Source organism: Camelus dromedarius, chromosome 21, assembly GCF_036321535.1.
Source record: "Camelus dromedarius isolate mCamDro1 chromosome 21, mCamDro1.pat, whole genome shotgun sequence".
NCBI lineage: Eukaryota > Metazoa > Chordata > Mammalia > Artiodactyla > Camelidae > Camelus > Camelus dromedarius.
In genome coordinates, this window is record NC_087456.1 from 11,396,672 (window position 1) to 11,419,182 (window position 22,511).

Sequence of the window (22,511 nt, forward strand, 5' to 3'; positions counted from 1 at the left end):
TTATTAGTAGTTTTTACTAATGTATTTCTGGTGCTTAGAACAGTGCCCAGCACATCATGGGTGCGCAATGAACATTTGTTAATAAATGAATGATTCTCCCACTCATTCTTTTCACAGAACCATCTTTGAGTTTCCTTTGAACATCCCAAGCTCTGGTGTATCTCTCCATTGGCACGAGTCACCCCCGTTCCCTGGAATGCTTTCCCCCCTCATCCATGCCACAAACTGCTGCTCATCCTTTAACTTCATATAAGTATCACTGCTCATGAAAACTTTGTCTTGTCTGTGTCAGACATGGTCAGGAGCTCCTTTCTCAGTGTAGCCAGATCAAACCAAGGATGCCTTCCTGAAGAAACCTACTTTGGCAAAAAATCACCTGTGTTGGCCTGGAGGAGACATGTTCTCAGAGGGCCAGAGCACAGAATACCTAAATTTCAAGCACAGGGTGGGTTGGAAAACATCAATGATAAAACATTTGCCTAGAGTATTTTATATCCCCATCCACTGGATAGGAGTAAACCAGATTCTGTGTTGAATAGGAGAGGTGAGAAGAGGAAGAAGAGAGACTGGCTGTTCATACCGTCCACCATCCAAAGGATCAAATTAAAAGACACTGAAATGTAAACAACTAAGGTTAAAAGAAAAAAAAGTAGCCACTGACTTCCCATGGAGAGTCTGGAAAATGGCAAGGTCAATCCAGGATAGCCAAGGTATTCAGACCACAATCCACCTCCAGTGGCCCTGTAGAACTGAAAGTCTTTTTCTCTCTTTACTTCTTAGAGACACAATCCGAATGTATTTAATGAGTGTCATTTTCTTCCTCTGGTGCTCTCAGGCGGTTTGAGTGTGTCGTTTCAGAACTCTAACAGACCAATAAAACTGCCCAGGCTTGACCAGAATTGAGATTCTTATGCGAGGCCACACCATCAAGCTTCAATTAAGGAATATGCTCAGGTAACCAGCCCTGGTTTCAGATTTCCAGAAATCATTCTCTGAGTACTCAGGCCCAGTCTCTTCAAAAACTACTAAAGAGCTTTATAAATACCTACTAATTATGGCCCTTCAATCCTCTGTAAATTCAACCAAGTATTTGAGAAAGCATGACTTTGCCATAAAGACACCCTGCAAACACAGATTTCTCCAAACACAGGCCAACTGTTTGCTTTGTGGCTTATCCAAGGGAAAACTGTTGCCAACCGTTATTTGATGTTTTATTCTGAAGTCCAAGTGTCTGACTGTATAGGATGTTGGATAACTCAAGCCTACATAGGGTTAGAAAACAAGGTCTTCCCATCACCCATCATCCACCAAGATTTATATTCAGAAAATATATCCCCATGTTCAGAATTCCAGAAACAAATGTTTTCTAGGCATAATTTCATTGAAAGATTTTCACGAGCTTTGTAAATTACCAACCTCCCAAGGAGGGGTCAAATCAGATTAAGACCCAACGAGGGGAGAGAGTTGAGTTCGATGTCAGCCAAGCCACTATCACAAACAATGGAGGAAGCTGCAGAGAGGTCTGAAGAGACACCTGAGTGGGCTGGCTGGGCTGTGGCTCAGGGCCTGACAAGGACAAGCAGACAAAGTTGGACAGCTGGGACGCTGCGGGAGTTATCTGTTCATACTTCCTCTCCAGAATCCTTAACAAGGGTCACCAAGAGGCAATATTCCCCCTCTCAGAGAGCTTCCTACTCTGCTTCTTCTGTTACTCAAGTACATGTCAGTGAAACTTAATCACAGACATATCTGGTTAGGTAACAAAGATATCCACTTAACGCCTTCTGAGGACCATGGGTCTTGTTAACCGTAGGCTTTCTGTTTTGCTGAGTGGGAGCTGCGGTTTGGGGCCAGAGCTGAATTGTCAAAACCAGAGAAGAGAGGCCTCCTTAGACTAGGGTTCTTACTGGGAAACACTAAGAGAGGGCTATTTTCAGGAATTTGGGTAAATACACTTACTTGTAAAGACCTTTTTCCAGTAATTACCCTTAACAGAGCTGAGAATTACTGAATACGTGATGTTTGTAAATCAGATTTCCAAAGTGGGGCACAACATCAGCATTACTTTATTGGGCAGAAAGAATTCACTTCATAGCCACCTAACATGGGCAACAGACAGACCCTCATCCCAACTCTTGGTGCGCTTCTGTACACACGCAGTAGAGTCTTCCGAAAAACAGAAGGGGAGAACTGGGCCAAGACAGAAGAAAGGACTGGGCTGATCATCCTCAACCAAGTGCCTAAAAACTCACACCCATAGAATGCCTTTTGTTTCTTTTAATAAGTAATCGTTTACCACAATTCATGTACGCAAATCCTTTTTCTGTATGCTCAAGAAAAATAAATGACTACATTTTCACACGTAGGCACAGACAAGCTGAGGTTTCTTTGATCTCTCAAAGCCTCTTATTAATCCTGAAAAATCTTTAGGCACAGAGTTCAGCCTCTTATTCCGTAAGGCCAAGTATTAATTTTAATACATTTGGTAAAAGTACGAAGGCCATTAAATATACTCAAGTGCCAGAGCTCCATGAAGTATAACTACATTTTAACAAGAACAATAAACTGCATGAATTCAAGGGGAATGTCACCTTCTTAACACTCATCCTTTCAAGGAAATCTTTTATCTAAATGATTATCATCTCTGACTTAAGGTCTTGGTAGGCACCTCTTGCTAGGTGCAAGAATGTCTTCCAGTCAGTCCTGGAGAAGGGTATATAAGAACCTGGGAGGAAGGCAGAAGAGAAGCCAAATCTCCCTCTTGTTGGAAGACACTAGGGTCCCAAAGTGGTGGAACATTTTAGCCTGCTAAAACAAAACCACTGAGTACCTATGAAAAGCTACATGCAATAACAGTTTGAAACTTAAGAGAAACTGGATCAGCATGAACAGTTAAAGGGAAACTGCGGATGGTCTTAGTTAGTGCTTTTCACAGTCCCTTTATTTAGAGGTGGGGAGGGGTGAAGAAGAAGACAATTGGACAAGGCTTCAGGCCCCCCAAATTGGCTCTGGCTTCCGCAAGAACAGCTCCTTGTTAAATTTTGATTTCTAGGTCCAAAGTCCATGGAAACTTTTGTGTTTAATAAGATAAAGAAATTTTGCAAGCTGCTTAGCTAAGTGGTCTTCCCCCACACAACTCACAGGGAGCAGAGCAGGATGTCACTTACAGGGTAGAGGGCAGGTTGGTGCTCGGGGACACAGGTAATGGAACCAGCAGATGCCAGTCCCATCTTTAATTATTTGTGTTGAAGTCTAATTTGTTTCTAAGAGATGGCACAGAAGTTGTGTGATATTAGAGTAAATATTAAGCCTGCCAGGAAATTTCCTTAAGTCTCAGAAGAATGCTGGTGCACTTTGGCAGAGTCCAAGTAAAGCCAGATGCAAATCTCATCTGTCAACATCGTTCAATTTACTGTAGAGCAAAAGGGTTCTCCTCCCTCATTCTTCCTTTCCAACAGCTCCTTTAGTCCTTCTCAAAAAGGACCCTCGACTACAGCTATGCTAAACTGATCCCTACCATGAACTGGCAAAATGTGTACCAGGCACATTACTTTTACCATGAGAATAAAGATTAAAAAGATATACTGGCTGCCCTTGGGGAGTTGAGGTCTAATAGGAGAGACAGGTACATGAATTGCAGTGCAGAAAGACAAAGAAAGGGATGAAGGTTCAGTGGCTGAATAGACAGCCAGGCAGACACCCTGGCGGCTGAAGGCAACAAATGAATCAATTAAGTGTATCCTGGAGAGGCAGAAAAAGCTAGACTTGCTGCCTCTGCCTTAGGTCAGGACCCTCATCTTTTCTTATCTAGACAATTCTAATAGCCTCTTAAATGGGTCTTCCTTCCTCTAAGCTTACTTCATCTATTTTATCCCATTCTTTACAGCACCTGCTTAAATTCTTCAGTGACATCCAGCCAACTGCAGATGCCAACACTGCTTATAATGACTTAACAGTGTTCTTCATGATCAAGATCCTGCCCATCTCTCTGGCTTCTTTTCCTCTAAACTCAAGTTCACGAAAGAGTTCTTGGTGGTTCCCGAAGGCTCTGTGCTGTCAAATATACCTGAGCCTTAGCAAAAAGTGTTACTTCCGTCCAGAACATCTTCCTTGTCTATCTGGCTAACTCCCATTTGTTCCTGGAGACTCAGTTCCCTCACAGAGCTTTTCTGGGCTGTCCCTAGACTGGGTTAGTGTTCCCAGAACACCATGCATTTAGCTCTAGTCAAGCCTTGTTCACACTGCTTGCATTTGTCACTGTGTTTTATCTGTAAAACTCCCCAAGCTCAGACTGTGAATTTCTTAAGGGCAAAAAGTTCATTATCTTTGTACCATCAGAGGTCATGCAGCACCTGGTCCATCATAGTAGCTCAATGATATTGACATTGAGACCCATGACATAGAAGGGAAATCCAGTAAAAGGAAAAGGAAAAATGTTAAAACTTTATCTGTCACTTCTAGCTGGGATGCCGGAATCAAGGTACCTAATTGCCCGGAAACTTAAACTCTGCACTTGACACGGATGATTTAAAGGGCACACAAGGTTGTGGGAAACACAGAAACCTTGGAATCAGCCATACCTTGAGCTGAATCCTTTGCCTTAGCCTTACTAGTTACGTAATCTGGGGAAAACCAGTTAGCCCCTTGATGCCTCAGTTTCCACATCTGAAAATGGGGATGATAACAACTGATACATTTACCAAGAGGATTAAATGAGCCTGGAAAGCACTTCAAAGTGTGTATCACATAGTCAGCGACTGATAAACACCAGATACTGTTATTTGCTGTTAGTACTTTGTGAGAATGCTTTGTAAAGAGCTAAACTAATGCATATTATCTTAAAAATAAAATTACATTTTCATGAAGTCCTTCCAAGTTTACAGTAAGAAAAGTCCCCAGAGGGCTATGAGACAGCACAGCTTTATATCAAATTTGACTCCAGTTTTAAAGTGATCTTCTACTCAGTTTCATTTGGAAATAGTCTGTGTATCTTTTAAAACTCAGAAAATAGACTTTAAAGAAAAAAAATCTGTATTTATAGCAGAAGGAATTGACTTAGCACGCAGGTTGGGTTCTATCTTCTCTGGAACAAATGAAGACTCTCTTGACTGTCTGTCTAAAGGGGGATCTATCTGGAATAAGGGAATGACCCAAGAACCCATGAGCAAGCTAACTGGGGCAGGGAGAGGGGATAGAGAGAGTGTGTGTGTGTGTGTGCAGGTGCTCTGATGTTTTCTTAAAAGATTCTCCAGCAATACTTAATCATGTATTTACTTTTCTCAGTCTGTGACAACATGGATCATAGAATAGATGTCTCTCATCCACAGCATTAACTGAATTAGGGCACTTTTCTTTCAGTAAAGGCAACGTACATGCCTTACCCATAATGGCTCTGGAGTTGTTTTGCTTCCAGAAGAGCAGCCTAAATCTGAAAAAACATAGCAGCCATTCTCCTGAGTGTTTCCAGTCTTTGAGAGGGTTAAACAAAGGGCCAGGGGGAAAAAAATACACCATGAGAAAGAAGAAACATGAAGAAGAAAATAAGGGAAAAACACAAACCCATGAATACCAAAATTGATTGAGGCCGCTCCTCAGGGTTACTGCACACAGGCTGGGGGCAAGGCAGGAGGGACACTGGGTGTGATGAAATGATGAGATGGAAATGATAACATCACACCACGTGGGCCCGGGGTGAGACATTTGGAAGCACTTGCTTCTAGCATTTTGCAAACTGGAGTTGCAAAAGCAAGTCTGGAGTCTTTTCTAGCAACACTGAGGAAAGCTAAAGTCTGTTTTCAAGGGATGGTCCAAAGGCAAAGGGATAGTCTGAGTCAGTATTCAAAAATTTCTATGTGGATATCATTTCAAACACAAAAGACCCCTCAGGTCTTCTAACAGCTGCCTCCCTGCTACTGTTTAAGGAACACAATTCAAACAAGTCACAAGCTCACCCAAACCAACAGAAGGAATAATGTCATGGTTTATGCCACTGTAAGCACACTTCCAGTGAAGCCAGACTTGAGGTTTGGAATCTTATGTTGGCCTGTTACCTTTCTCCCCATAAATGGACACCAGGCCAGCTGTCCTGCAATGTGGGCCAGTAAACAGAAAGATGATCAAGCAAAATGCAACATTAACATCTGCAAAAATCTGTCCCTGCTAGTTAAAAAAGGACTCAAAGCCTGAGTCCCTGTAATGGTCAGTCTTTAACGGGATCACATGGCGGGGCTCTTGCCTGTTTAATACTATTTAAGAATTCAAGAGATTCATTAGCTATGCCTCATGCTCCTTCCAACTACTCCCATCTTAGTTAGTTAAACATATTTATATTTGTCCTCTTCTAAAAGGAGGCCGTAATGGTTCAGCATCATTAATACTGTAAGAGACCAGCCTGCAAAGCCCACTCTAACGCGCAGTGGACTAGAACCTCTCGGCTAGTTCCTTCTAAACCCTCAGGGATCCTCTGCATTGTAAGGGGAGCCATCAGGGAATGGGAAATTTACTTTACTCCCCACACAGTAAAGATGAATTTTATTTATTTTTTTATTTTAAAATAAATTTCTCCTTTTTTGGGGGGGGATAATTAGGTTTATTTATTTTTATTTATTTTTTAATGGAAGTACTAGGGACTGAACCCAGGACCTTGGGCATGCTAGGCACACACTTTGCCACTGAGCTATATCCTCCCCCTAAAAATGAATTTTAGAATATGAGTCAGGCTGGGAAAAATAATAATTAATTGTGAGATGGTGACTTTTACTCCCACATAAAGCGGGATTAAATGTAGACGCTCTTATGACCACTTAAGAAATTCACACATTTCTCTTCACCACCCACTTGACAACTTAACCAACCTTCTTGGACATGAGGAGAAGGTACTAGGGCCATTCAGATCCAGATTCTTGAATCTTTGTTGGAATAATAACTGTCAATATATTATACCCTCAAGGCTTCCACAATCTCTTGCCTTATGTTAATACAGGAGAAACTGTCCACTAATAGGATTTTTCCCCTGTATGTATTATGAGGCTCTCTTTTTTCCTAAGACCCAGTGAATCTACAAGTGACCCTAGTGAACTGTAAGTTGTGCTGGAATATGAGCACAAGCTGTGGGGGGGCAGGAGGTGCAAGGACAGGGACTTGGTATCCTCAGATCCCCATGCATACTCTGGTGGGGATTAAGAAATATATGTGATTACTATACATAAAAATAAACAACAAGGACCTACTGTATAGCACAGGAACTATATTCAATTTCCTGTAATAACATAATGGAAAAGAATCTGAAAAGAAAAAAATATACATATGTATATGTATAACCAAATTAATTTGCTGTATATCTGAAACTAACACTATAAATCAACTACACTTTAAGAAAAAAATTAATTAAAAAAAAATATATGTGGGATGACAGGGTGTGAGAGGATCCTGAACACTTCTGAAAAACATGTTTTAAATCAGATACAACGTGAACTCCTTCTTTAACAAACCCCTCCAAAGAAATACCCCCATTGAGTGCCCTAACTCTACCTACTGAAGGCTGGCTATGGACACTGACCCAAAATGCACCTACCCAGTAAATCTAACGTATGTGCAATTTGGCTTTATACCCACCAACCCTGGATTTCCCATTTGCTCTGTTACCTAAAAATAGCATGAGAGCCCAAGAGTACATTTTTTCTTCCCTCCCATGACCAGGGAAGCTCATTTACAGATCACATAGTGTCTTAATTATCTTGATAAGCCATTAAATTATTCCTTAGAAATAATAATACTCTACAGCACTCCACCTTAATAAAACCCCAAATATAAAAAGTGTTGTCTGAAAAAATCGAACTCTTCATTTAGATGTATGAAGAAGTTTTTTCTAGGTTGGCAGATGAACAAGGAACAGATGGTGAGGGATTGAGCTAACGAATGGACCTGACACACACACACACACAAAAACCTACTCTATACCAGCCAAAGGTACAATGCCTTTAATGAGGTGATGCTCCTGGAATGATGGGGAATTCAAATTCAACAAATATATACTGAGTGGCTCCTAGGCTAGCTCCTTTAATCATGGTATTTATTGTCATAACCACCCTTGTGTGGTGTCACTGTTTTCAGATTTCAGGTGACAAAAGAGCTGGAGTTTAAGACAGGCTGAAAAACCCCTCAGCGCTGATGAGGTTGACAACCCTGATGGATTCCAAGAACTCTAAGGAGCTGCTGTTTCCCAGCTGGGGATGGGTGCCCCACCACCCGCATTCCCTCATCTATCACATCTAGTAACAAGCCAGGATGCCAGAGTTAAGAAGAAAGTAGCTTTTCCTCAAAAATGCCATGAGCGAAACAAATAAGGAATATGGCTACAAAATATTCAGAATCATCCAACAATGATCCATCACCAGACCTGCAGAAGGTAGGGGGAGCTCTCTGAGAAGAAAGCAAGAAAAAGTGGTGATATTAACAGTGCATCAACTGTGCAGTGCATACATAGCGCGGCTTCCTCTCAGGTTGGTTAATGTGCTTTCAAGAAACAGAGGAGTGGCACTCCTAGACCACTGGACAATTCTGATGGATCATTAATGGTGTTAACAGTGCTCAGTGTTCCACGATGGTGAGTAACCACCTTCAGGAAATGGACCCCCTGCAGCAACCCGTTGTATAATTTATTAGGAAACCAACCACCGAAATGCTTACCTCTTTAGAAGGTGGAAGGACCAGTTGACCACCTGAAAAACATTTACACCCTCCCCCATTCTTGCTGAACACTGATCTTTCCACATTGTAACTTTACTCTGGTTTCTTGTTATCAGCAGGCCTTCAGGTTGGAATTCTTGTCTCTGCAATAAAATCCCCCAGCACCTAACATACTGGGGATGAACTCCACTTAAGTGGACATTATTTGGCCACTTATGTATTCTTATACCTTGGCCCACACCAAGGTAGGCCTGGGGAGGCCAAGGCTAATTAAAAATAACCAAACGGCAGACAGTATTTACCAGAGTCACAGGACCACATTCATTGAATGCATGTTTGTGTCTGAAAGAGCACTCCATTAATGTTCACATTTACTGTCAGGGATGAAAGGCCACTGCTCACTATCTGTAATCACATTTTGTTCTAGGAGTACATTTACCACAGTGCAACCCATCTCATCCGCTTTGAAAGGAGGCGGATACTAAGGAGGCAGCTTGCCTCCCATCTCTGCCTCACACACAGCCCTGTTTGAGAAACAGCCAGCTGCCTTGTCCAGGTGAAGAGCAGCTGACCCTGAGTAGGTAAGAACTAATAAGGATTCGGTAGATCCATATGGCTTACCATCAGTATATCATCTAGAAAATTGTTTTCCCAACTGGTGATGATTTAATGATGAGACCACAAAGAAGGACTTCTGCTAAACCCATTTTCATCAATCCCCTTCAGCACTATCTGATGCCTTTAGGGATTTCCGGCAAGCCAAGATGCAATTTCCTTTCTGCTTCAGCGAGCTTTTGTTCAAAACAACCAGCTGGGGCAAGGGAAAAAACACTTTGGTGATCATATAAGATAATGCATGTGGAAGTTCCTAACAGTGCCTGGCATAAAATTGGCATTGAAATATAAGTTTCCCCCTTTCTCCAATCTCTCACCTTACATGTAGATTGTTGTTTTATTTATTTTGCTAATGCAGTAAAATGGATGGGAATGAGAAGACTTCCAGAGCATTTGTGTGGGCTAGCTAAGGTAAACATTAGTTTTACATGAAGAACAAGTTTAGAAGCCACTAGTCACCATCATGGATTTTTTTTCCAAACTCTGTCCCTACCTATTTGATTCAATTTAACAAACATTTGTAAGCACTTAGGATATGTCAGACCTGTGCTGGGGAGTATAAGGATGAACAAGCAGGGACCCTGCCCCATGTGCTCACAAAACCACAGGCAAGCAGCTTCCAGATGCATATTTGGAGAGATGTAGGGAAGAAAAATGACTGAATGCCTACTCTCCAGGACAAGAGTTTAATTCATATAATCAAAGCATAATGAGACCAATGGTAGCATGCAAATATTGCCAATTAACCCACAAATGCCCATCTTTCCCACAAATTTAAAAATTACAGCTTTTCCACTATGTAAGGAAGCAAAGGCAGTGTCAACAAGAAAGGCAAGTTCTTTCCTTATTTTTGGAGGGGGTCACAAGACATCCCTGCTCCTTGAAATATGTCTATGAGATAGGTACTAGGTTTTAAAGCTAGGTCAGAAAAAAATCTCATCATTTACGTACAGAGTAACACCCAATTCGAAAAGTTAAAATGGCCTGTAATTCAATGTCATGGCTAGAAAACAAATGCAAGCAACAGTGAGGGAGCACAATAAATGCCTCCATTAATTAGGGTTAAGATATTCTCACTGCAAATCATAATCACTAGTTAGAAGGAAAGTTTCATTACAATTGTTAGTGCCTATCAGGAAATTATAATATACCTAAATTTAAATTTTATCTTCTAACATCTCCCACAGGGGCCTAAATTAAGTCAAGTTCATGCAATAGTTCTTTTAACACATGAACCTATCCGTTGTTTAGAAACGTTTTGCCATCCTGCTGGTGATCAAGATGACCAGGAACAAAGCATTCCATTAATATTCACATTTACCAATGTTAGAGTGTAGAATGTAGCCAGTCCCCAAGCTCTAAGGGTACAGGTCAGGGACGAGGAGTTTAAGACTGAATGATAGGCTGGGCTAGATGCTGGAAGGCATCCTTGAAGATGAACAATGGGTAAAATCACTGGGTAATCTCAACCCGAAGGGCATTCAAGGTTGACAATGTTCACCAATGTGGCTAAGAATTATCGAGTCAGGAATACCACAGAATTATAGGTTCATGGAAGGTAGAGGCCACATCTCATGAATCTTAATACTTTTTAATCAGGCTTAGCAAGGTACTTTATAGATAGCAGACATTCAATAAATGTTTGTTGAATTACATTACTCAATACCAGATTTCTCCTGCCAATCATTTTACACCTAGAAGATGATCTGACATAAAGAATTGGAGGCATAAATGATACAAATATTCCAAGGTTTGTGTCACTGGGTCACATGGTCATATGTCTGCTTTCTCCTGATCTTTGTCTTAATAAATTCAATTCAATGCAGTAAGTATTTGATTTGAGTTCTGTCAAGATTCAATAGTCCATACTAACCACCCACCAGTACAAGAGTGAGCGATCATTAGTGCCAAGAGTGATCTCCAACACCCCAATGTTTTAGTCAGCTCGGGCTGCCAAAACAAACACCAAAGATTGGGTGGTAGAACAGAACAGAACAGAAATTTATTTTATTACAGTTCTGGAGGTTGGAAAGCCCAAAATCAAGGTCCAGCACAGTTTCTGGTGAGAGCTCTCTTTCTGGCTCACATAGCCTTTCCACAGCACATATATGTAGAGAAAGAATGATCTCTTGTCCTCTTTTTATAAAACCACCAATTCTATCAGATTAGGACCCCATCTTTATGACCTCTTATAACTCTAAGTACATCCTGAGAGTGCTGTGTATAAATACAGTCACACTGGGGGATAAGGATTCAGCATATGAGTTTTGGGAGCACATAATTCAGCCTGTAACATTCCACCACTAGCCCTGCAAAATTTATCTTCTTGCATCAAAATACATCAATTCCATTCCTACGGCCCTGAACGTCTTAACTCACTCCAGCCATCAACTCTAAAGTTTAAAGTCCAAAGTCTTATCAAAATACTATCTAAATCAGATATGAGTGGGACTTGAGATACAATTTATCCTGAGAAAAATTTCTCTCCAGCTCTGAACCTGTGAAACCAGATAAGCTATATGCTTCCCAGACACAATGGTGGGACAGGCATAGAACAGACATTCCCATTCCCAAAGGGAGAAATCAGAAAAAAGAGGTGTGATGGGTCCCAATCAAGTCCAAAACCTAGTAAAGCAAATTCCATTAGCCCAAAAATAATCCTCTTTGGTTTAATGCTGTGCCCTCTAGGCAGCCCCAGCTCAGGATGGGAGTCCTAGCCCTGAGGATCTGCTAAGCCAGGTCCTGCCCCCAAGTTTCTGGGACGCCCTGCACCCATGGGTTTTGCAGGACAGACCCACCCACAAAGCTTTAGGCAGAGGACATCTGATCTGGTGAAACTGAGGTGGTGGCCCTGGTGACCTCTGAATTGCCTTTAGGGTCATTTTTCTTCTTGAAGAACAGCACACATTTGTAGCCAAGTAACTATCATTCTGTCTTCAAATCCAAGAAGTCCAACAGCCTTCCTTTATTTTGCCCATTATCTGTCCCCTTTGGTTCAAGCTGCTGGTGTTTCTGCTCATATAATCCCCAAAACTCTGTACTGAGTGACAGTCCAGCCCTATTTTTGATGTTCGCTTCAAACTCTTTCTCATTTTTTGCAATATGGATAGGCTGAGAATTTTCTAAATCTTCAGGATATAGTTCCTTTATTCTTAATTCCTTCTTCAATTCATCTCTCTCCTTTCTTTTTACTATAAGCAGTCAAGAGGAACAAAACACTTCTTTAAATGCTTTGCTTAGAAATCTCCTCGGCTAAATATCCAGTTTTATTGTTTCCAATTTCTATCTTCCACAAAACTCTAGAACACAGTTCAGTCAAGTTTTTGCCACTTGATGACAAGGAAGGAATTCCTTTCTTCCAGTTTCCAATAGCATGTTGCTCATTTCTGTCTGACACCTCACCAGAACTGCCCTTAATACCCGTATTTCTAGCATGCACCTCAAAACTCTTCCAGCCTCTACCCATTACCCAGTTCCAAAGCTACTTCCACATTTTTAAACACCTATTACAGCAGCACCCCATTTCTTGGTACCAAAATCTGTACTGGTCAGGGTTCTCAAAAGAGATAGAGCCAATAAGATACACAGATAGATAGAAAGAGATTTATTATAAGGGGTTGGCTCACACAATTATTGAGTCTAAGAAGTCCCAAGATCTGCAATCAGCAAGCTGGAGACCCAGAATAGCCAACATGTAGTTCCAGTCCAGGTCTGAGGGCCTGAGAACCAGGAGAGCTGTTGGTGTCAGGTCCAATCCAAAAGCTGGCACAATCAAGACTCAAGAAGAGCTGTCTTTTCAGTTCTGGTCCAAAGGCAGGAAAAGACCAATGTCTCAGCTCATGCAGTCAAGCTGAGAGGAATTCCTTCTTATTCAGGGGAAGGTCAACCTTTTTGGTTTGTTCAGGCTTTCAACTGATTGGAGAGGGCCACCCACGCTGGAGAAAGTCATCTGCTTTACTCAGTCTACTGATTCAAAGGTTACTTTTATCCAAAAACACCGTCAAAGGCAACCCAGAACAACGTTTGACCAAATATCTGGGTGCCCAGTGACCCAGGCAAGTTAATGCATAAAATTCAGCTATCATACCTACTTCCAGGAATTTCCTTATAAAACTGACATTCTCGGCCATCTATAATAAGCCCCATAGTTAGTTATTTTTTCAGTGATGGAAATCAATTTCACTGAGCAGTCAGGACCTTCTCTTCCTCACCTTGTGGATAACGACATACATCTGTGAGATGGATGGCCAGAGTACGGTCTGTAGCCATGTGGTACTTTTCTCTATGAAAAGTTAACTAGGTCCTTATGAGGCCCAAGCATGAAATTTTGGCTTCATAATAGTATACTGAATTCTTACTAACTGGGCCCCCTAGTCAGTATTTTTTCTACTTTATGATTCTTCTCAGATAAAATAGTGATTCCTTAATTGCATGTCAGAGTGCCTTGCTAGGTGTTACAGAGGGTACAAAGATAAATAGTTAAGAGCTTCAAGCCTTAAAGAACTTAGAGTTTAGCAGGAGAAAGAAATGCACACAAGTAATTACAATTCAAGGCAGAGGGAAGTAACTCCGAGAGGAAAAAAAAATGTTTAAGTAGCATGTTAAAAGGCAATGCAAGATTACTTCCAGATGGGAGGATGCCAACTGTTTCTTTAAAGATATGGGCATTGGAGCCTGGTCTTACGTGTGTGTCTGTGTGTTATGTGCGCATATTAAAATACACATACACTTGTACAGAATCCTATTAACATTCTACTACATGAATCCAATCAGATAGAATTTAAAATAATAGGGTTTAAACCAAAAGCTACACATCTCCACTGAGATGAAGAATTTCTATGAGAACACATTCTAATCATTATTACCTTCCTCGAGGATTTGAACTAGACCAGAGTTTGTCAAACCATGGTTTTAAGCATGATCAAGCAGTATTTTAGATAGTAGTTCAATATGTCAAACAAATAAAGAATAGTGGCTTAGATGGGAACTGAAGGGAGCCCCATCTGCCCTGAGCTTTCTTTCCGCTTCCCAAAGACCCTTGGGCTCTACAGAGCCCAGGGCGGAAACCCCTCAAGATGATCACCAAGTCTCTTCCTGTGTCACTGTCTATGATTCAAGTCTAAGGGTCATGGAATGCTGCATAGTCTAGAAGGAACAGAATGTTGTATGAGACTGAGAATCATCCCTGGGAGTATTCCCTGTACTGGGGGAGGAAGCTGAACCATGTGAGAAGGAGGAAAGCAGATCATTTGTTCAAGGTCCAGGAAGAAAGGCTTTTGGAAAAGGAAGAAGAGAAGAAGTCAAGGAAGACATCAGCAGCAAGGGGGGAAAGCAAGTCATGTGTTTTTTATCTAAGAGCATTTGGATCAGGATTGAATGCAGAATCCAGAGATTAACTGCTGAATTGAAAGTGGGCTCCACAAGACTGAAGAAAAGGAACAAAACTGGAGGAATAACCCGCCCAGACTTCAGACAATACTAGAGAGCTACAGTAATCAAAACAGCACGGTACTGGCAAGAAAATAGACATATGGATCAATGGAATAGAACAGAGAGCCCATAAATAAGTCCACAGACTTATAGTCAATTAATCTTCAACAAAGGAGGCAAGAATATAAAATAGAGAAAAGGCAGTCTCTTTAGCAAGTGGTGTTGGGAGAACTGACAGCTGCATGTAAGTCAATGAAGTTAGAACACTCCCTCACTCCATACACAAAAATAAACTCAAAACAGCTTAAAGTCTTAAATATAAGACAAGACATGATGAACTTCCTAGAAGAGAACATAGGCAAAACACTCTCTGATATAAGTCTTAGCAATGTTCTCCTAGGGCAGTCTACCGAGGCAAGAGAAATAAGAGCAAAAATAGACAAATGGAATCTAATTAAACTTACAAGCTTTTACATAGCAAAGAAAACTATAAGCTATTTTGCAACCTATGGAATGGGAGAAAATAGTTGCAAATGATGCAACTGACAAGGGCTTAATTTCCAGAATATGTAAATAGTTCATACAACTTAATAACAAAAAAATAAACAACCCAATCCAAAAATGGGCAGAAGACCTAAACAAGCAATTCTCCAATGAAGACATACAAATGGCCAACAGGAACATGAAAAAAATGCTAAATATCGCTAATTATCAGAGAAATGCAAATCAAAACTACAATGAGGTATCACCTCACACCAATCGAATGGCCATCATTCAAAAGTCCACAGATGGTAAATGCTGGAGAGGGTGTGGAGAAAAGGGAACCCTCCTACACTGTTGGTGGAAATGTAGTTTGGTGCAGCCATTATGGAAAACAGTACAGTGATTCCTCAAAAAACTAAAACCAGACTTACCATATGATCCAGCAATCCCACTCCTGGGCATATATCCAGAGGTAACTCTAATTGGAAAAGATACATGCACTCCAGTGTGCACAGCAGCACTATTTACAATAGCCACAACATGGAAACAACCTAAATGTCCATCAACAGATGACTAGATAAAGAAGCTGTTGTATATTTATACAATGGAGTACTACTCAGCCACAAAAAGGATAAAATAATGCCATTTGCAGCAACATGAATGAACTTGGAGAATGTCATTCTCAGTGAAGTAAGCCAGAAAGAGAAATAAAAATACCATATGATATCACTTATACGTGGAATGTAAAAAAAAGTAAAAAGAAGGCACTAATGAACTCATCTACAAAACAGAAACAGACAGGCATAGTAAACAAACGTATGGTTACTGGGTGAAAGAGGGTGAGAAGGGATAAATTGGGAGTTGGAGATTTGCAAATATTAACTATATATATAAAATAAACAAGTTTATACTTGTATAGTACAAGGAACTATATTCAATATCTTGTAGGAACCTACAGTGAAAAATATGAAACCGAATATATGTATGCATATGTATGACTGAAACATTATGCTGTCCACCAGAAATTAACCCTCTGTAAACTGACTATATTTCAATAAAAAAAAAAAAAGAAAGAAAAGAAAACTAAAGAAAAGAAAAGAAAGAAAAGGAAGGGAAAAAAAAGAAACGCGTTCCAAATACAGGCAGGCACATCACCCAGAGGCAGCTCTGCTAGCTGGGCCTAGGTAAAGCAGGGATTCCTGAGGGAATTCAGGACACTAGCTCAGGTCCGACGCGGCAGCCCCAACAGCAAGCCAAGAGGCAGAAAAATGCCACTCTAATATCAATGATTTTCAGTGAGTCAAAACCACAATAGCAGCTTTTCATGGGAAGAAAGGGAAAAAGGGCATTGCTTGTCAGCATCCAGGAGCAGAGCAAAAGCCCACTTTCTAGAGCCTGTTCCAGATGCCTCTTCCAGCTCTTTAGAGCCTACTGGCCTCCAACAGCCATGTTCAGTGTCTCTCCTTTCATGCACAAAGAGGTCATTTCAAATCCAGGAAGTGAGAGACAGCTTTCTGCCTTCTAATGCCTACCAAATTGACCTTCTTGCTCACCTACAGGGCTGTTTAAAATCAGTCTTCCTGAAAGGGAACCCTCCTCCTACACTGTTGGTAGCAATGTAAACTGGTTCAGCCACTATGGAGAACACTATGGAAGTTACTTTAAAAACGAAAAATAGAGCTACCATATGATCCAGCAATCCCACTCCTGGCCACATATCCAAAGAAAACTAATTTGAAAAGACACCTGCACCCCCAACATTCATAGCAGCACTATTTACAATAGCCAAGACATGGAAGCAACCTAAGTGTCCATTGACAGATGAACGATTAAAGAAGATCTGTGTATATATATACACACACATACATACACACATACAACACAATGGAATATTATTCAGCCATAAAGAGAATGAAATAATCCCATTTGCAGCAATATGGATAGACCTAGAAATTATCATACCAAGACAGAGAAAGACAAATATCATATTCTATCACTTATATGCAGAATCAAAAAATAATACAAAGAACTTATTTACAAAACAGAAACAGACTCACAGACACAGAAAACAAAGTTACAGTTACCAAAGGGGAAAGGGAGGTAGGGATAAATTAAGGATTTGGGATTAGCATATTTATATATTTATATATATATAAAATAGATTAAAAAAACAAGGACCTACTGTATAGCACAGGGAACTATATTCAATATTTTACAATAACCTATAATGGAAAAGAATCTGAAAAAGAATACACACACACACACACATATACATCCTGGGTCACTTTGCTGTGTGCCTGAAATACTATAAATCAACTATACTTCAATTTAAAAAAAGAAAAATAAAAGCAGTCTTCCTGGCCCACATATCCCCGTAAGACAAAGCCATGTGCTGTCTGCTCTGGGACACAGAGAAAGGTGTCAGCCCAGCCCTCTCTCTGGTCATGGTGCTGCCAGCCTGTGGACATCTGTGACTCTCGAGCCCCAAGAGCTCCCAGTTAACAGGGGACATGCTGTCTTTTCCTTTACAGTGTTCTCAGTCTGGTGTGGCCAGGTACCTCATTTGGTACTTTCTCTAATCCTGACCTAAGCCATAACTCTAACAGCTAAAAAAAATCTGTTTCTATCAGCCCATCAGTGAGGTAAGAAAGCTGTGTTCTCTAAATAGAAGTCATCAGCACTGGAAAGTGAAGTGAGCACTGCCATTTGAGAGTCAGGAACAAGATCAGCATCCTAGCTCCTGCCATTCACCAGGTGGGTGACTTGCAGCAGTCACATCACCCTTCAGTGGCCTCAACTGGGATTACAATACCCACCCCCAAATCAATAAAGATTTATTGAGTGCCTGCCTCCTATGTGTCAGGAATCATGCTAAAGGCTAAGGATGCTCTGGTGAACAAATCAGACTTGGCCTTTGTCCCCACACAGCTTAAAGACTAGCGGGGGAGAAAGAATCTAAATCAGTAAACAAATGTATAATTACAAATTTGATGTGTTCAGGAGGATTAAAAACAGTGTGTTAGAAAGAAAGCAAGACGGGGTAGAGGGTGGACTCTCCGCCACCTGGGAAGTAATAGAAAGCGTCTCTGAGGGGAGGGATGAGGAAAAGCTGCTAAGACGACAGTGGAGAAGGGGATTCCAGACCAAAGTAACATCACTGGCAAAGTCTCAGAGGGAAGGAAGGGCTTGGCACATTCAAGAACTCAAAAAGGCTCAGGTGTGTGGAGCTGGGAGCTTGGGGAACAAGAGGAGACTATGAGACAGAAGGCTGGGGAGCTGGCTGGCCGAGTGAGGTAACTCCTTGAAAACCCAGTGCTGTGCTGAGCACAGAGCAGGCCCTCAGTTAATACGAGTTCCACATAAATGCCTTGTCTGGCTGATAGAGTACATTTTAATTTATAATCTAATTGATTTCTAAGAACCCTTCTAGTTAAATGATTCTGGTCCACAATTTACTGAGAAAAAAAATCTAAGAGTCCCTTGTCCTTTATAAACCACAAATTACAAATACAAAAAAAAAAAAAAAAAAGAAAGAAAACAAAAAGCTAACAGAACCCTTGTGGAAAGGGAACTCCACCCTTAGAGCCACTATTCCATCCACCCAGAGTAAGCATGCACTATTTAAATGCTCTTTAGGCAAACATGCCTGGTCCGAGGGAGGCAAAAAAAGCTTCTACATCTCCCAACATCCTGCAAGGTTAACAGCATTTCCCAGTTCCCTTTCTTTCGTGAAGAAACATTAACCTCACACATCAAGAAAAAATGGTGAAAATTCTCAGGTATCCCATTAAGAAGACTCAGTCAAAAGCAAGTTAGATCATTCTAGGCACAACAGCATTCATTTATGCTCAAAAGAATAAAGCTTCACAACCACTTCTGATCTGAGTTATGTGTCCTCTTTGGGGACCCATGTCTTCTTTCTCTAGTTGTAACACACATCCATCATTCAGTGGCCCCACTGGTGGTTATCAACCATGAATGCAGAGCCACTGAAAAGGCAGGATTAAAAACCAATAAAACGTTCATTTTGCCAGGGAAACGTCTGTCACCTGTGATAGAGCAAGGGATCTGGAGTGAGACACAGCGAGATCCAACCCGCAGCTCTGCCACTGACTGACCACACGAACTTCTGTTCCCTTCTGAGTCTCGGTTTCCTTTTCTGGCACACAGAGATAACACCTAGCTGGCAGGGCCTCTGTGGCTTTAAAAAAGACCGTGTCTCAAAGGCCCTAGCCCTGTGTATGGAGCATAACAGGCACAAAATAACAAAAGGCCAGGTTTGGAAGGAGGCACACATTTGGGACATAGCAAAGCCCTTCCCAGCAGGACTGCTCCCTAGAGGCCTGGCCACCAACACAGGTGACAGGTAGGAAGGACGAGAGCTCGCCATGAGAGACCAAGCCCGCGGAGCTCACAAGTGTCAGGAATTTTCCACGAGATCTCAAATCTCCCGGGGACTCTGTCCTACAGGACAACAGGGGGACCAAGGGCTCCTGGGTGGGCAAGGGCACTAGGGAACCCCCCAGAGCCCAGACTCAGCCTCACTGAGAATTAACCAGAGAAGCATTTACCTTTAAGAGCTCATAAAGCTACAACTGTCCCTAGCCCCATGTCAGAGAGACACAATTTTGGGGAGATTCTCAGGTTTTGCTACCATCCTGGCTCACATCTCTTTTGCCAGATGGATCCACTGTTTGTTATTCCTGTCTTTCTGACCAATACCCTGTCTAAATTCTGCTGACAGACCCAAATCATCCTGGTTAAAGTCAGTTCAATTCTCTTTTGCCTCTTGTGAATCCTTCATCTAGCATTTCCATTCTTCCTCCTGGTGATAGATGAGTCTGAGTCCGTATCATTTTAATATCCCTAACACTAAAGGGGTTGATCTAGTTCAAAAATGAGTCCACAGCTCACTGAGCAGCCATCATGAGCAAAGCTCACCCTCTCGAATTGAAGATATTTATGGACAAGAAGTTATCACTGAAATTAAATGGAAGCAGATATGTCCAAGGAATATTGCAGGAATTTGATCCCTTCCTGAATCTTGTGGTAGCTGGGTGTGTGGAGATGGCAGCTAGTGGGCAACAGAACAACGCTGGAATGTGGTAACGTGAGGAAATGGTAACATCATGTTAGAAGACTTGGATCGAGTATGAACAACGGCTGTGTTCACCAGAGAGATCAGCTGCTTCCACGTGTCCCCTCCCCACATTTTACGACAATGAAAACTGGGTCATGTACATTTTCTTATTGAACTTTTTGTTAAATAAACTTTTGTAATAGTCAAAAACAATGAGACCAGAGGTCTTATTTAGTGGTCTAATGTGTTTTATATTCTTGGTAAAATAACCAAGGATGAAAAATCACATTATTCCAGAAAAAGAATATGAAAAGGTACATGTATGATTGAAACATTGTGCTGTGCACTAGAAACTGACACAACATTGTAAACTGACTATACTTCAATTTTAAAAAATCACATTATTCCAGAAATGTGTGACTCATTTATATGATTCTATGTGATATAGGAAAAATTTAGCAAACGATCAATAACCGGAAGAAAAGAGCAATTAAATTTGGAATCCACATTATTAACTTGAAATCCACAAACCTGATTCTATATAATAAAACAATTGACTCTCCTCCCAATCTCCATTTATTATCAAGTCATACTGAGAGAATTTTTACTTCATTTCACAGAACAACAAAAATAGGAGGAGCTGCCCCTCAACTTACAAATGAGGGAATCAAGGCTCAGCTAATTCATCTAGTCCAAGAGGAGAGGGAAATGATCATGGCTGGATTTCAGTCTGGTCAAGATCAATGAAAAGGAAATGGGGCTAGACCATCCACAACCATTGCAGAATGAGAAGGACGACGGCAGAGCTTACGTCTGGGAGGCCTGGAGACCAGACTGACAAATGGTGGCTGAACACCAGTCATAACCAGAGACAACTGAGTGTATCACTGACCTGGTGCCAGTCCATCACGGTCTAAGTTGTACCTCCTATCAGCCTGTACACATATAGGTAGAGGGAACTGAACAACTGTCTTTAGCCCTGGCTTTAGTATTATGACAACCTCAAGGAGAGGAAATGCTAACTCAAAGAACAGACTCTTAGCTGATGCTAAAAATGCCTTGGAATCACCCCTAGCCTACCTTTGCAATTTCTCTTGAAAAGGCTGCCCTCCTTATTCATTTTGACCTGACCCAAGGTTCCAGCTACTAGGTATAAAATAAGTAAGATACGAGGATGTAATGTACAGAACAGGGACTATAACCAATATGATAATAACTTTGAATGACATATAATCTATAAAAATATTGGATCACTACGTTGTACACCTGAAACTAACAAAACATTGTAAATCAACTGTACTTCAATTTTTTAAAAAGGAATAAATGAAGGTCTGAGGCCTTCCCAGCACTCCACAAATCACACCATGAGAATGGATGGCTACTTTATTTATGCATGAGGCCAGGCCTTTGGGTGAAACCAACATGTACCACCCAGAGATCTGAGCCTAGATCAAGAAGGTTTGCTGGGATATTTTCAATAGTTAAGAGACAGGGCTAGTGAGCATTCCATCATGCTTTACCTAAACATCCATCCATGAGCATCCACTTATGTCATAGGTATACTGTGCTAGGTGTTTGGCATACAAATAGGAGTAAGACCTAGTCCCTCCTCTTGTGGGAAGGGCGACATTAAAGAAGCACTCAGGGAACACAGAGGAGAGGTCATTATCCCAGCTTGGGGAGGCCTCAGCTCACTGCCGACTGGCTGAACCTCTAAAACATATAACCCGACAGGAGTGTCTCCTTCCTCTACTCAGATTCCCTAGAGCCAACAGGGGCTGTCTGGCAAGAAAACGAAATGCTAATGGAAGGTAGGAGAAGGGACTTTCAGGGCATGCGTGTTGAGTTAGGCTGTGATGACCTAGGTTGGAAGGTTCACAAAGGAAGCAGCCAGCAATACCAATTTCCCATGAAAGTAAGGGATGGCCAAGAGAACTTCTTTGAATCCATGGAGAGCTTCCAAAAAATGAAATTCTAATTTCAGATCTGCCAAGGGGCAGAGAGGCCTGATCTGAGTTACCTGGTGAGCCTATCAGTGCATCCCCTGAGTTATGCTCTCTACCCAGCAGGGTCCCGGGCACATGCTCTCCCACTGCAGAGCTGTATGTGCCAGGTCTGGACCAAGTATTTTCATATGACAGCTCATTAATTTATCCTCACAATACTACTACAAGGTAGCTTATCATTATTCCATTTTGTATCTGAAATGGAGCTC

General features: G+C 41.3%; 2 protein-coding genes across 2 annotated transcripts in view; one reads left to right on the forward strand and one right to left on the reverse strand.

Annotated features, from left to right (window-relative positions):
* Positions 1-22,511, reverse strand: part of KCNH1 (potassium voltage-gated channel subfamily H member 1) — a 332,954-nt gene that overhangs the window by 129,377 nt on the left and 181,066 nt on the right. The gene's annotated exons all lie outside the window — the stretch shown is intronic.
* Positions 20,143-20,372, forward strand: LOC116148675 (small nuclear ribonucleoprotein G-like). The gene is given in 2 exon segments (XM_064477005.1): positions 20,143-20,317; positions 20,320-20,372. Coding segments are annotated over 2 exon segments (228 nt in total).